General features: G+C 32.0%; 1 protein-coding gene across 2 annotated transcripts; it reads left to right on the top strand.

The window, feature by feature from the left end:
• The first annotated feature begins 151 nt into the window (after nucleotides 1–151).
• LOC132731346 (uncharacterized) lies at nucleotides 152–13,746 on the top strand. Of its 2 annotated transcripts, XM_060717512.1 has the most exons (10): nucleotides 152–692; nucleotides 5,947–6,031; nucleotides 7,848–7,892; nucleotides 8,830–8,970; nucleotides 9,912–9,935; nucleotides 10,302–10,385; nucleotides 10,964–11,095; nucleotides 12,150–12,230; nucleotides 12,735–12,830; nucleotides 13,614–13,746. In XM_060717512.1, exons 1-10 carry the CDS (start codon nucleotides 258–260, stop codon nucleotides 13,664–13,666), a joined length of 1,176 nt encoding a protein of 391 aa, XP_060573495.1. In that variant the 5' UTR covers nucleotides 152–257; the 3' UTR covers nucleotides 13,667–13,746. The 2 variants fall into 2 exon arrangements, with proteins under 2 accessions (XP_060573495.1, XP_060573496.1); XM_060717513.1 differs by lacking the exon at nucleotides 10,964–11,095.
• The last annotated feature ends 2,853 nt before the right edge of the window (nucleotides 13,747–16,599 follow it).

Here is a 16,599-nt window from a genome sequence, read left to right as displayed (position 1 = left end):
AAAATGAAAAAAAGATTTAAACAACTGCGGGTAGTGATTTGTGGATTTCTAATAACAGAACTTCTTTTTTGTTTAAAAAAAATGGAAATATCCGGACAGGAATTTTATTCTTTCTTAATTTGGTGGTGGATTAATTGCGGTGTATATTTTTTTTTAAATAATGGTGTAATCAAAGCAATTTATACGGAGATGTCTTAAAGATATGAATAGTATATTCATATATTATTTAATAACTTAGAATAATTTATTTCAAATAAATGCCACATACAAAAGTTATTCGTCATTTTCAAAAGCCTCGTGCTGCCATTAAGGGACCGGTCGGACGGTATATAATCCGTATAGACGAGCCAGAGGGGCTTGAAATCGGCTCAGAGACAAACACGCCGAGGAATCCAACAGTTCGTTTAAAGGGCTCTATATCAGCGATAAACCCCGTTGCTAGTCATATTCTCAGGCTGAAACGTAGTAAAAAGAACAAAATGAGGCAAGTGAACATTGAGTTTAAGGGAATGGATACCGACAGATCGTCGGCAGGCGACAAGGATCATTTACCGCCGTTGACGACGACACTTACATTTTCAGATTATCTGTGCAAGTGGTGTTTAACATATGTTGGTCAGCGTCGGCAGTTCTGTTCAGCCGATTGCGCCTCACAGTTCAAAATTTGTCAGAAGAGACGAGATCAGAAACAGGTAATTACCCTTTTATTAAATGGACTGGTCCGACTGCCATTTTTGGAAACATCTATTATTAGCTTTAGGGATATCAAAGGGAACATTTGAAATTGTTCATGCAACAGTATGGAGCCTGGTCTACGAAAGACCGGTAGGAACATTTCATCTTTATGAATTCCCGATTTCAACTTCATAAATTCATGATTTCAACTTCATGAATTCACAATTTCTTCATGAAGTTGAAATCGTGAATTCGTGAAGTTCAAATCGTGAATTCCTGAAATTGAAATCCTGAATTCACGAAGTTGAATTCCTGAAGTTTAAATCGTGAATTCCTGAAGTTTAAATCTTGAATTCATGAACTTGAAATGAGGAATTCATGAAGATGGAACCTGAAATGACCCTATCGGTCTTTCGTACATGTCAGACTCCCTGCACTGACTGTATACCGGTTGCAAAGACTAATGATCACGTTCAAATAAAAGTTAAGGATCTAATTTAATAATCAAGTACCTGTATATGACTTTTGTGTTCTTATTTAAAAAAGGTTGCGTCGTTAAACAGCTGTACAAAATACTTGTGTAATATATATGTATTCTGGAAGGAAGAAAATGACACCAGCACTTTTCGGTAGTAAGTCAATCAGCTGGCCTCAAGTGATCCTCAAGTTGCATAAAACAATGTATACTTAGGTGTGGTAGAACGCCCATTCTCAATAAAATAAAGCATTTGAGGTTGAAAAATATTAAAAATTTGATGTTGTCATTGTGTCATTTTTTATCGCTGAAGTAAAAGTTTGGGGTATTTTGCAAGTTTGCCAGAAATATTTTGAACAAGAAACTATGATATAACAGGATGGCATTTATTTCGGTAATGACACTGTATTTCTCTGGTAACGTAGATTTCAGATCTAATAATGTAACATATTGGCTGCATATTAATAACAAATGTCTGTAAAATATATCAAAAAAAAAAAAAAAAAAAAAAAAAAAAAAAAAAAAAATTTTTTTTTTTTTTTTTTTTTTTTTTTTTTTTTTTTTTGATATATTTTACAGACATTTGTTATTAATATGCAGCCAATATGTTACATTATTAGATCTGAAATCTACGTTACCAGAGATACATATTTGGATTTTTACATAGAAGCTGTTAATCAAGAGATCCTTAAGGCTGAACCAAAACGGAGGAATTATACGAATATTTCAAAACCGGAACTCGAATCATTGAAGAGTTTATCCAGCGATGAAAGTATAGTTATAAAAAATGCCGATAAATCAAGTACTATAGTGATAATGAACAAAGAAGATTATATTGCAGAGGTGAATAGACAACTTAATAATCCAGTGTATTATACTAAACTCGATCATGATCCGTCATCTTCAATTCATAGCAATATTTTAAAATGTATTGATGAATTAGGTAAGATAAACGGGAATATTTTAGATGAATTTGATATTTTTCCGGTAGATGTACGTACTCCCGGCTTTTATATTCTTCCTAAAATTCATAAGCAGTATAGTGAACAGTACCCTTTAGGTTATCCTGGACGTCCGATCGTTTCCGGTTGTAAATCTAGAACAGAAAATATTTCTAAGTACCTAGATTCAATTTTAAAGCCATTAACACATAATCTACCTTCGTATATCAGGGACACTTCAGATTTTATTGCCAAACTGAAAACCACTTCTCTTGGGTCGGGAGAACATTACCTTGTTACGTTAGATGTTACATCTCTATATACGAACATTCCCCATACAGACGGAGTAGAATCTTGCAGACAATTTTTAGAGAGAAATCCCCCCAAAAAACTTTCATGTAATGAAATATGTAAACTTCTTTCCCTTGTCCTTGAAAATAATAACTTTCAGTTTAACGGTGATCATTATATACAAAAAATGGGAACAGCAATGGGAAGTTCTATGGCACCCTCTTACGCTTCGCTTTTTATGGGTAAATTTGAAAATGATTTTTTAAGCCAACGTTCTTTAAAACCCAGTTTATGGTTCCGTTTTCTTGACGATATATTTTGCATATGGAGTTATTCCCTTGATGATTTGAATGCTTTCATTGATAGTTTGAATAACTTTCATCCATTTATAAAATTTACAGCGAACGTTTCTAAATCTCTTGTATCATTTTTAGATGTAAACGTTTCATTAGACGAAAACAATATTATACATACTGATATACATGTTAAAGAGACAGATAATCATCAGTATTTAGAATACTCTTCCTGTCACCCAGTATCTTGTAAAAATGGTATTCCGTACAGTCAAGGAAAACGTTATCGCCGTATCATTTCTGACGATGGTGTTTTCAACGATTCTTTACAGAATTTACGAACATACTTCAAAGAAAGAAATTATCCTATCAATGTTATTGATAATGCACTTAGTAAGGTTTCATGTCTAACACAAGATGAGGCCCTGTGCACTAACAACAAAACAAGTGATGGTAGTGTTATTCCCTTTGTTGTTGAATATAACCCAACCTTACCTAATATTAGTAATATCATTAAAAAGTATTGGGATTTACTTAAACTTTCAAGTAAATGTTCTGTGCAAAAGCTTCATGAAAGTAAACCTTTGGTTGCATTTAAAAGACCTAAAAATCTAAAAGACATTCTCGTTAATTCTAATGTTATGTCTAATAACAAAAATGTGAAATGTTCATCCAAATGTAATAGAAGTAGATGTACACATTGCAGCTCCATTATTGAAAGCAATATATTTTGTAGTACTAATATTCCTGGTAAGAATTATCATGTAAATAACAATACTGATTGTTCTACGAAAAATGTTATATATCTTGTCACTTGTGATAAATGTAAAGAGCAATATGTTGGTCAAACGAAGCAACAAGTGTCTAAACGCATGAATAGCCATAGATTTGATATCAACAATTTTTCCGATCCGTTATTTTCAACCAATGTCGCTACACACTTCAATAAAACTAATCATTGTATTAAGGATTTTAAATTTATGCCCATAGAGATTGTCTCCGATGATATGGAACGCTTATTACAAGAATCATACTGGATTCATAAGCTTAACACATTATCTCCTAATGGTATGAATGCAAAAGTTTTGTACAATATATAACTTTGTCATTATTGAGCCGGTATACATATACATATACATGTAGTATGTTTTTTCTCATATCAAGGTTTTTTATTATTATTAATTATGAGAATTTTTGTATCACATGTGCAGATCCATATTATATTATATGTGTAATTTATTGTATATTGCTGTATTTATATTCATGAAAGATTCTGTATTTATTTGACAAAGTTTTTTATTCCCGCGTTAACGTCACGTTCTGTTTAGCGTATAGTTAAACGGACGTTGCGTCATTTGTCATTTGTTATTTTATAAACGTCAATTTTTCTGAAGAAGACTAAACGTCGAAAGCTAAAGAAAAGCGTTTGTTTTTATTGAACTGATTATTGTAAAATATATCAAAATCTGTAAATTCTCTATCTAGAGGGACTTTCTAACCCAGGAAAATTCAAAGAAGTTGGGTACCTTGCTAATTTTCAGTCAATTTTTTCAAAGTTAAATATTCGTAGAAAGCAAAAATAGTCAATTTTGAAAATGATTATTTTATGTCTTCATTCAAAGGATATATATCATATATAATATATGAGAGGTCGAATGCATACACAAATTTTGTATTAGCAATTTTTTTTCTCAAAATATTCAACTTTCCACGTTCTTAATATTTGGAAAATTTAGTACTAAACAGTTCGATATTTATCCCCATATAGGATGTCACGTATGTTTCATTTTATTCAAATGCAAGTAAAGGTTGAGAAAAACTATTCTATTTTTTGTAAAATAATTTATATTTATGGATATTATTTTAACATTATTATATATAGAATGAAATACGGCCAGTAAGCTCTTTGCAGAAACGAATAAGTTGTTGCTGAGAACATCAATATCTTGTAATATGTTTTTAACATTTCTGCTGGTACATCAACATATTATTAACATATCTTTCCTTTGTAAAAACAATTTTGTGTCTTCTTACATCTAATACAAGGTAGCCGTTACTAACAGACATGCTAATCCCAACTTTATCTTTAATTTTCAAAAATTGATGAATTGTAAGTTGGAGTAACGTATGTTTCACACTCGCTTATTTATGAACTTAATCACGGAATTTAAACTGACATGTAACATCGACTTTTTTATTTAGGAATCAAATGCACATCATTCTATGGTCAGAAAAATGCGATTTTATGTTTCTATATATGCATGTGTAAACAATATAAAGTCTGTTTGATAAAAGTAACGTTTGTTTCACTGTGGTTACTTACACAAGTAAAAACACGACCAAAGTTAACAAAATTTACTTACTAATGTCAAATAGAACTTAATGTTGATGTTATACGTGCTTTCTGACTTCATTTTCCCTTTTGATAAACTTACTTTAAAAAGTTGATAACGTATGTTTCTGTAACGTATGTTTCATTTTTACATTGAAAGTGGGTTAAAAATGACGCAAGACCGTTTAAGCCGCCATAATTTGTGGTTTATATATCAGAGTTACACACATGTTAATTTTCTTTCTTGTTTGGATTCTTCTTTGAATGGATTGGCTCTTAAATAATGGTAACGTATGTTTCTTTTTAAAGTGCTGTTGAAAAGATTTGAAGAAAAAATGAAAATTTCCGAAAATAGAATGATATTTGAGAGGCTGCAAGCTTATTTTTACTTATAATTATATATATGCTGTATTATTAAGCATGCATCGATTCAATTATGTAATTTTGGTTTCACTTCTTATTGTTTTAGGTTTGTCACTATTTATTTATATGCATTTGGCGACATTTGATCATCCATTATACCAATGAGATTTTAACAGTCAAATATAATTTTTACCAATAATCAAAGTGTATATAGACACAGCAATTACTAATTGCACATGTTTCGTTTATTCTGGAACTTATTTTTCTGAAACACAATTTCAAAGTTGAAAATTCTAGGTGGCGACAGTAACGTATGTTACATTTTAGGGCATTAATGGTACTTGTAAAAGAAAAATAACAGATAGAAATGTAAAACTGAGAGTGTCCCTATTAGACAAAGTGGCAGGCACCTTTCTAACGACATTTTGACCTCAAGAAAAACCTTCGTATAAGAGCTACCCAGTGGAACATCAAATGCTGTGTTTTATTGAGAATGAGCGAGAAAACAGATATTTTAAAAAAGAATAATTCATTCAAGATGTTAATAATTTCTGAAATCTTATGATTTTATTTCAGAATCTTAACATATCTGTGGATTACTATGGTAACGTGAAGCTGAGTATACAAGGATTGCCTATATCGGCAAACGAACACGCAGAAGGTAATTAACTGTTGTTATTTTCTTCTCCTTCTTGTTGATGGATATGTAAATATCAACATCAACAAAGTAGTCTTTTCGTTGTTTTGTTGCCCTGATCAATGTTGTTGTTTTTTTTCTTTTTTGGCTTGCAGCCACGGCTGCAAGCCATTGTTTTGGAAAAGTTGTTCCGGTTAGGTGGTTTCCTGCTTACATTTGTTAGTGCATGATTGAACGGGAAACCAGGTGCAATCGTGCCAATCGCAACTTTTCGGCCCTTTCCGTCACTCTTCGGATTAATGAAAATAGCCGAGGTAGTTTCGATTGCAATCGTGACAATTCGGGCGATTCCATCATACTGCGGAATCAGACGAAGTAATATTACGGAAATCTAAGCTATTTTAGTTACTTCGGTAATCCCAGTTTGTTTATATAAATAGGATTTCTATTTTTACTTTATTCCGTTTCAATTCTTTTTCAAGGTTTTTGTCTTTATTAGTTTTATACAATAGAGAATGGTTACTGTAGTAGTATTCCATCTCCAAAGGGCGGTCCTGCTTACCAAAAGATCGTGACCGAATCACGCAGAATATTAGTGCATGATCAAGTTATACAGAGTTTAAACGTCTTGGTGAGGTAATCTTAAAATAGCCCATGCATATCCGCGTGCTGATCTCCTGTGTTGTCGGTATATCTGTGATCATAAATATTTAAGGTGTAACATAGTTGATACATGCTTAATAATTGGTACTACGTAACGAAATCTTTTAGTGCATAAAGCTGCTATATAAATGAAATTAGCAACTGCCAAAACGAATGACTCTCTCTGCGAAAAAAAGTGGAAATGAAATGTGCACACTTGTTTTCCTTCAGTATGATAGATTGATCTCCACGTGAGAACCAATGTTAGTATTTTTACCTTTATTAGTTTTATACAATACAGAATAGATTTCGAATCGTTTTTGACAAAAAAATATTCGTTTTAACAAAAAAAGTTGCTTCTGTTATCGTCAGCATGTTCCCGTTCAGTTAAAATCAGTGGACTTCTGGTCCCTATTTGGTCCAAATTTGCACGCATAATACTGGTGCTCAAACAAATGGGCACATGTGCTCGTCCAGTCTTGGGGCTTACCCTACCTATCCCTTTAAAAGTGAAACTTTTTTTCGAGAAAAAAAAAATAAAATAAATCCTTTTTGATGTACCGTAATTAAAAAAAATGTGATAATAAATTGAAAAAACAAAATTAAAGGGAAGGGATGATGGCACAACTGAGCAAGCCTTTCCTTTTAAAAGGAAACTTTATTTAAAATTATGTTTTTGAATATATAATCATCATCAGGCTAACTGTGTGGCGAAACTTCCGTTTCCGGTTAACATGATGATCAAAAAATATATCGGTTATTGCGGCTTTTGTTGTTTTTGTTGTTGTTGTTTTTAAAAATGGAAAACGTTCAAAATTGTGTAAATTGGCTAATGCAAAAAATGCTCCTTGTTTGTTCTCTCAGTGACTTGAAAAAACCCATCTTAACCCTTAACCTGACAGAACCGGGTGTAATTTGCCTATGCCAGACCAGCCTGCACACCCGCACAGTCTTACCATGGTCTGGTACTGTTGGTAGCTGTTTACTTTTTTATGTACATGTATATACTTATATATTTTTCGCATGAACTGTTCCGAAGAGGTTAAGGGTGTAAGTTGATGGCAAAGTATATACATAAGACAGATACTTATTTTCAAAGTAAGTGCAGTGCAATGATTGCAGAAAATCCGTAGATTAATGGTTTAAATTGATGTAAAAGTAAGTCATGATTACAGATAAATATTGTATTTATTTTCAGATGGTGCAATAGGAACTACTTTTCCTGCAATAAATCAAAATACTGGTAAAAATTCAACTTATATTATCATACAGACTAACATAATGCATTCACGTGACTAATTCTATAAATAGATCATTTTGTCTATAAATAGAAAAAATAAACATTTTTAAGATCAATATCATTTTAATCTGGGTTAATTCCTTTTAAATCTTGATATGATTAAAGCAAATCTTGTAAGACTGTTACAAAATTTACGCTTCTAGTGTAAAACTTCACACTTTGAAGAAGTGGGGAAATAAAATTATAACATGACAAAGGATTCTGCCTCGTCTTACAAGGGCCTAAAACCCTCTGGAATGTCAAGGATATCAGCATACATGCAGAAATACCGACGAACCCAAATGTAAGTTGCATGGATTAAATAACCAAAAAATGTGTATTTCTTTAATAATTTAAATACCAGTCAGTTTCCCGCCATTGTGTCAGAGCGGGTCTAGAGGCAAAAATTGGCAATATGACACACCGATTCAGTGAGGTTGTTTTTATTTTGGCGACAACAGAGATGTCCAACTCCCAGTGATGTGGAATATTTGTAGGGATTTTACTCTTGGATTTTCCCCACAGCGAAGGACCTTTTCGTCAAGCTTGAGAATAAAAGTCAAAGTCCTTGATATTTTTCATTTAAGGGCAGAGTCACCATCAACTGGTGCAGAAAGCTCTAACTCCAATGAATTTACTTTTATGCTCGTTCACAAATATACATGTATATCACTGCACAATCTGAACATATACATACTTTTGAAATAGTTCCCTGATTGTAAATATCAACTCAAAGTCTTCAAAGTTTCTTCTCCTTTTTAATTGGTGTACTAAACTCTCGATTTCTTCATTTTTTAAATTTATCTTGGTGTACTTAACTCTATAAATACTTCGTCGGTTGTTGGAATTATTTGCAGTACACCAAGGAGAAGTTTCGTTCAGTTCTTTCTACATTATTCAGGAGCCGGTGGCCGGTATAAACGCCGACGGAAAAGATGCCGGAATTGTGCTAAACTTCTAAAGGACTTGGAGGAGGAGGAATTTTGCGATGAATCTTGTCAAGAAATGTTTATAGATCGAACTAAGAAGGACGACTTTGTCAGTAAGTATTATTTATGAATACTTCATAAGTATGCATTAAAAAAGCTACTGGGGTACTTCTATATGGAAAAGCACGAGACATAAGTCAAGTTTAACATTTAGTCTGCCACCACACTTACAGGACGATGTCGTGGTTTTGCTTTTGATATATGTAAAAAAAAACGGCGTTACTTCTGACCTAAAGTGCGGGAACATTTAGCGAAGATTTTACTCTATGACTGGGGGCGTCCGTGGCCGAGTGGTTAAGGTCGTTGACTACAAATCACTTGCCCCTCACCGCTGTGGGTTCGAATCCCGACAGGGACTTTGGATTCTTTCATGTGAGGAAGCTATCCAGCTAGCTTACGGAACGTCGGTGGTTCTACTCAGGTGCCCGTTCGTGCCTGAAATAATGCACGGAAGGGCACCTGAGGTCTTCCTCCACCAGTAAAGCTGGAACGTCGCGATATGACCTATACTGTGTCGATGTGACGTAAAACCCAAAACAAACAAACAAACTCTATGACTGTCTCCGCAGGATGTGAACATACCGCGGGGATTTAGAAAAAATGTTGTTTGTTGGGAGGACGGGTATGACTGACTGCGTTTTGTTATTATAATTAGTAATCAAAATAGACTACTTTATCAGTTAAATTACATTAAAACCGTCGTGACTTTTTTCTGTACAATTGTTTCACAATAATATTTTTATGGGGTAACCTAGACATAAACGTAAATTCATTTATACAAAATATGATTTAGTAACATTTGAAAGATTTAAGATAACTTCGCGCATAGAAAGGATAACCACACGCCTATATCAATCTGTAATATAAATCCGTGTTTGTGCATTGTCTCCATCGGGCGAAATTGAAATACTTAAAAAATGAAGAAAAAAATAAATAAAATAAAAAAATGTTATATTTTATTTGTCATTTTAATGTTTTTGTTACTATTTTTCAGATATTTTTCAACAAAAAGAGGCAGGTAAGACTGATAAAGACCCATAAATCCTTTCTCTGCCTTCGCAAACAAGATATGGAAATATTTTCGTTCCTTCTGCTCGTATATGTGTCTAACATAATTATTAAGTTCCCCAATCCATTATTCTGAAAATTTGATGATGGAAGACATGGTCATAGTGACGGGCTGTTATCATGATTGACGAAAATGTCCCTTTATTTTAAGAATATATATATTTTAGAAATCGAAAAAGTATGGAACGCAACATTATTTTTTAAAAAGATTAAATATTTACAATAACTAATAAACTTTTATCTAAACTTCGAACTTGAACCGTTTTAAATCAAAGCTATTTATAAATGTTATGTTTTATTTAAAAAAAAACTTTAGCCGAACGCCGACGAATACGGAAGTGGTTGACAGACGCCCAAGATCAATATACAAAACAAGTTGGGGATGGTTACTCAGGACCAGGTAAGCAATAACATAATACAATGTAGATTTCAACTATCATTTTTAATTTCAATACTTTATAATTCCGTACTGAACTATTTACTCAAACTATGACTTAAACTGTAAAACCATGGTTAAAATATGTTTTAAAAGCATGAATTCACATGTATAACTTTGCCATTGGTAAGGTGACCTTACCGTACATCATCATGTTAAAGGTCAGAGTTCATTAAAATTTCTGACATATAAAAGGAAACTGGGATTCTATAAAATAAGAACAAATGGACAACAAAGCAATTGAACTAATAAAATGTAAACAAGATAATATTAAATTGTTGTAAATTAGTAAACGCATACTTAAATTACTGCAATATTTAAGGTATATTAAAAAAATCTGTTACAGCGATTTTATATAATATAATAAATATTATAATACATGTGTGCATGTCTTTAAAGTAATTTATGTTTTAGGGTTATTTTTATTCAAAGAAATGTATTCTTATGTGAAAATGTTTCTAACTTTCTAAAAAATGAGGGGAAATTGGTATATGATTGTCTATTTGTTGGCAATGTGTTTTAATACTTTGTGATTCTCACAGAAGGTGCAGATATAACGAGTGGACCGGCTGCCCTTAATCCGCTTCCGGTTACAAGAACTCCCATTCCGCCCATCCCATCCGTTGTTCCACCCATACAAATACCTAACACAGAATCTATAAAACGCCCTAAAGGTATCAAGGCGTGTGGCATAACATTGTGATTGCTTTGTGTGTCTTGAATAGACTAACAATTGATAGTTACAGGTTAACATTAAATTTTGCAAACCCGTCTATACCTATTATAAAAAAAAAAACTCGCATTAGGCTAAAAAATGAAGGTCATTAACTAAAATAAATTTGTTTGTTAACATCTGAAACTTATACCAGAGCAAGTATATAGTCTCTCCTTTACAAGCATCCAAAATCTTTTGCTTTCACAATGCTTCAGAAACAAAGATGGCGTCCAATATGGCCGCCGATTTTTTGCAATACAGGAATAAAATCTCGCTCTCATACACAAAAGGTATAAGTTTCTGATTTGGATAACAGTTTTGATTAAATGGTACTCAGCAATTAGGCTATTTGTTGTTTTTTTTTCTTAGTAGATCTTGCACTAAATAGAACCCAAAACATCATGCATTTCTTAAAAATTTAGTGTATCGACCCAATGTTATTATATATCCAAGAATAAGTTTGTTGTGTGTACCTTTTTAACCGTTTTTAGGTTTAAACTATGAAATATGAGAACAGTGAAATACTATTTATCATTAATAAGATATGTCTCTAGTCATATATCACTTTACTAATACTTGTGACTTTAATAAGCTTTTCATTTTTTGCCTTTTTTCCATTTGCGTGAATTTGAACACTTCTGCACAATAAAGATTAACGACTGAATGCTGTTTGCCATTAATATCAATTGATGCTTATATATGTTTAAACGACAATTTAAGTATTTAACATTAAAATAAATCATGTTTTAAAGTGTTTTCTTTGAAAAATAATTGCCAGAAATAGGTTTATGGCATTCCGGAGTAACAGATGCTGTAAGTGATGAAATAAAAGAAAATGTTACATTAACCAAAAGTACAAGGAATAAAATTGCATAAATCGTTCAGGGCATAAAATTGTTTTTATATTACTCTACCTTTAAAATGATTTCTTAATTGAAGGGCATTAACATTGCATGTGTTTAAATCCAGGTCAGAGAGTATTAAACCCTGCACGATGTATACATACATTTCAGAGTCGGCAAGAAGTCTAGGGCATGGGTATCCGTTTCGTCGTATTCAACATGTACCCGAGTCAACATTTCGTCTGCACAGAGGTTTTTCAAATTTTTAATAGCAAAATATATTTTAGTAAGCCAAAAACATGGTAATTACATTTAAACAAATTTTAACAAAATGGATATGGAATGAAAATTTGTCAGCTAAATTTGTTAGCATCGAAAAAAAACCTGATATTGTATGTTTTATATGAATTCAATTATAATAATGTGCTATTAAAATGGTTACTGATAAATGCTGCTAAAACATTGGCCGGTAAAACATACATGTAGTGTGGCACCTTTGGTTAAGCTTAGTGTTGTCACCTTGATAAATTAGTGTTAAGCTTTTTATTTAACAAAGTTAAACGTCTCATACGAAGCCTGTTTATCAACTTGATGTTTATAGTTGTTTTAAAAGAATAAATGACGTATACTTAACTATAGGTAGGTTTTAAGTGTCCTCAGACACAAATTACTTTGCCGGTTACCAAACGTAATAAAAATATGTTATATGTGTATGGCAAAATAATGTTCCTACCTATGCTATATTCTCTTTTTCAGATGAAGTTGTAACGGGTGGTCCAGTAACATTAAACCCCATTCCGTTACGGAAAGGTCCAATACGTCCTAGCAGACGAGATTTAGAAATAGATCCAGGTAAGATTAGTCAAATCTTGCGAAGTTGAATGTAATTTTCCTGTGTTCTTTTTAGCTTTTGTAAGGATTATATACTTCTAGTTTTCATCTCGGTACCTATACCACGTGATTCTTTGCGATCTGCACTGGGAAGGAAACTCAATACAAAAAGACGATCAATGTTTTATTTTCTGCCATAACTTTTTTCAATATGACATTACTTTTTGGAGGTTAAAAATATAGCCTGCTCATTAGATCGTGAGGACCCATATGGTGTTTGGGGTGGGGATCGTTATCGCCAAGTTAAACCGGGTGAATATTAGATTGCTACTTTTCTCAACAAATACTGATTCCCCTAAAACTATCTATTTTCCTGTTAATCACTAGAATGAGAGGGTCCTACACGTTATTTGATAAGAAATAATGAAATGTTTAAAAAGAAAAAAAAATCTGGACCGCCTGCAAGTAGTATTGGTGTTTTGACTCGCACAAAACATAATATGGCATGTGATATAGGTATGGTGTTGATATTAAAAGGTGCATAAAAAATTTCAAATTATAAGCACATATTCACATCAGGTCGCTTAAGTACCGTTTACTTTTCATCACATACCTTTAAATATGAAAATGTAAAATCTATTTATTTATCGGCAAACGCTGGATAAAATAATGGCAAAAGGTTGTCTTAGATTTTAGATGCTGAAGAGATATGTCATATATCTCTACAAATTGATTAAATGTAAAGATTTTGTTTAAGTTTAATTATTTATATAATAATTATGTTGTTTATTTTTTTTCTTTCAGATAAACGTCAACTGATGATCGACTTAAAGTGGATTCCGAAGTTCAACATTTAAATGAAACATATACAATACATCGAACATCCATTTACTTCTGACTTCATATGTCTGCATAATTATGAATTTCACATGTACAACCATCGGCTGTGTAAATATGGATTGCAACGTTGCAAGTATGAAGTAAATTCACAGCATATTTATTGCAGTTCCACATAGTTCCACATATGTAATGCAACTGAAGTTTCGCGCACTTCCAAATTTTTTAAGCTCAAACTGTCTTTAGTTTACTAAAGATCAACGTACAAAATTGAAGGAAAACTCATCGAATTAACTGAAGTTTCAAAAAAGTTTTAAGCGAAAACACACTTTTATTAATTTTACCCATGAAATATGGTGCTATATCAGCTAAACATACTTCGTATTTCTTAAAAGCAAATATGAATTATAAATATGACAAGGGGGGGGGGGAATTTAAAAATTGAAATGAATTTCCGTAAATTTTAATAAAAAGTAAAACTCACAACGTATTTTATTTAACAGTTCCGAAAATTTAAAAAGTAAACGTGAGTTTTAAAACTATAAAAAGTTTCCTTTAAAATTTCCCTTTGAAAATTTTCAGTATATTAATTGAATTTCCCCTGAAGTTAAAAACAAACTCAACCTTTTTTTTAAGCAAAAAAATAAACTAAAATGTTTTCAATTTAGGGCAGTTCCGAAAGATACAAGTCCCAATTATTTTTCTGAAGTTCCCTGGAGTTACAAGTATACAAACTTACGACGTAATAACTGAAGTTCCATGTAAACTCGAACATATTTTAAAAAGTTCCGCGAAGTTTTACATGTAAACTATAAATTAAAAATTCCATTACTGTTTATGTGTTTTATTATATACATGTACATTTAATAACATCATTAATTACATGATTAATCTCCCGCTCTTCTCATATACATGTACATTAATGTATCTTTACATATATGTATGTACATGTATGTCAAACGATTAACATTCCAAACGATTTAGATATTTCTTTTGACATAAGAATTTGACTAAAATCACGGAACCATTTTCAGTATAAATATTTTATGGTTGTTGATTTTGTTGTTACAAATACATTCCTACATTGAATTATTCTTATTTATTCCATAAGTTTTGTTTATTTATAAATGTATGTTTAATGATGTACATAATGTTTCATTTTACTATAATGTTTAATTGATTAAGATTATAACATTTGTTTTTTTATGTTCAAATTTTGTTAAGCCGGTGCAAATAAATATTTGTTAATGAACTGGCGAGTTATTATTTTTATACACACGTGGTATATTATTACATCCCTGTATGTAACTAAGAACTTAAAAAGGAAACAAGGCACGGTAGTGTGTTGACATCCTCCACGTCCAGTCCCTATGACTTAAACACAGAACGCAATTAATTATATACTTAACTAGAACTGTCGGAGGACAGTATTTAAAGCGGAGGACAGTAAAGCAGAGGACAGTAAAGCTCGACTATTCGAAAAATTGTCACAAAGGTGTTTCATTGAGTATAATAAAGCTTACCTATATGAATAATTATTACCTATATGAATACATAAAATTGTCCGAAAAGGTACAAAGGCTTATTATTAAGATGTTTTATCGAGTTAATCACTGCTTTATTAATATGAATGCATGAAATTGTTCCAAAAAAGGCACAAACCCCTCAGAGGTTGTTGAGATACCAGCTTACATGCAAAAAATTTTCCTAGAATTTCTAAGCCCAAAAGGGGCATAATTATGAAAAAAAATCAGAGTTATGGACTTGTGCAGCTTACACGTAAAACTTAACCAAGAATTTCTAAATCGAAAACGGGGCATAATTATGCAAAAAGGCAAATCAGAGTTATGGGACTTGTGCCAATCATGTTAGATAATCACAGAGAACAAGTGTGTTGAAATTTCAATCCATTCCCTTCAGTAGTTATGGAGATACCAGCTTACACACAAAAACTTAACCACAGGACGTGAATTATTCTGTGAATAGTCGAGCTAAAAAATGAAATGTTTGAGAAATATTGATGAAAATATAGTATATTCATTTTCCGTATTATCAGTTCAAATTTATTTTTCACTGCAGTGAAACATATTTTCCGTATTTCCACTGGTGTCTTGCTGGACTACTTTCTTCTTAAACAAAAAATTAAAAGTAATGTCAAACAAGAACTGTCGGAGGACAATAACGCTCGAGTCTATTCGAAAAGTAGTCAAAAGTGTGTTTCATTGAGATAATAATGTTTACCTTTATGAATACATAAAATTGTCCGAAAAGGTACAAAGGCTTGTTATTAAGGTGTTTTTTTACCGAGTTAATCAACTGCTTCTTATTATGAATGCATAATATTGTTCCATAAAAAGGCACAAACTCTTCAGTAGTTATGGAGAATACCAGCTTACACGCAAAAACTTTTACAAAGAAGTTATAGTCAAAAAAAAGGGCATAATTTTTGAAAAAAGCATCAGAGTTATGGACTAAAAGGATGTGCCAATCATGTTAGAAAGTGTGTGAAGTTTTCAATCCATTCCTTCAGTAGTTAGGAGATACTTGCTTACACGCAAAAACTTAACCAAGAATTTCTAAGTCGAAAAAGGGGCATAATTATGCAAAAAAAGCAAATCAAGAGTTTTTGGACTTGTGCCAATCATGTAGATAATCACAGAGAACAAGTGTGTGAAGTTTCAATTCCATTCCCTTCAGTAGTTATGGAGCTCCAGCTTACACGCAAAAATTTAACCAGAGGGACGCTGACACCGACGCCTAAATACTGTATTTATAAAAAAAAAAAACTTAAAATATCTTCTATTAATTTATTAACGCACTTAAAGTGTGTTGTAACATACCGTATAACCGCCACCATTGTCACAGGAAGATATGCTGCAGTGATGGCAGAGATTACAACAGGTAGGTAGTATACTGAAAACAAAAAAGAAACTTTCTCCAAGTTTTGAAAAAA

This window comes from Ruditapes philippinarum, unplaced genomic scaffold (assembly GCF_026571515.1).
Source record: "Ruditapes philippinarum isolate M1 unplaced genomic scaffold, ASM2657151v2 ctg1331_1_1_1_1, whole genome shotgun sequence".
NCBI lineage: Eukaryota > Metazoa > Mollusca > Bivalvia > Venerida > Veneridae > Ruditapes > Ruditapes philippinarum.
Note: the sequence above shows the minus strand (reverse complement) of the source record. Positions and strands in the feature narration are given on the sequence as shown.

What these genes read in the sequence shown, in the direction of transcription:
- LOC132731346 (XM_060717512.1), top strand. Translation starts at nt 258, where the DNA reads ATGCCACATACAAAAGTTATTCGTCATTTTCAAAAGCCTCGTGCTGCC. An exon ending in AACATTTCGTCTGCACAGAG is followed by an intron (nt 12,231 to 12,734) that starts GTTTTTCAAATT and finishes TCTCTTTTTCAG; the next exon opens with ATGAAGTTGTAACGGGTGGT. An exon ending in AGATTTAGAAATAGATCCAG is followed by an intron (nt 12,831 to 13,613) that starts GTAAGATTAGTC and finishes TTTTTCTTTCAG; the next exon opens with ATAAACGTCAACTGATGATC.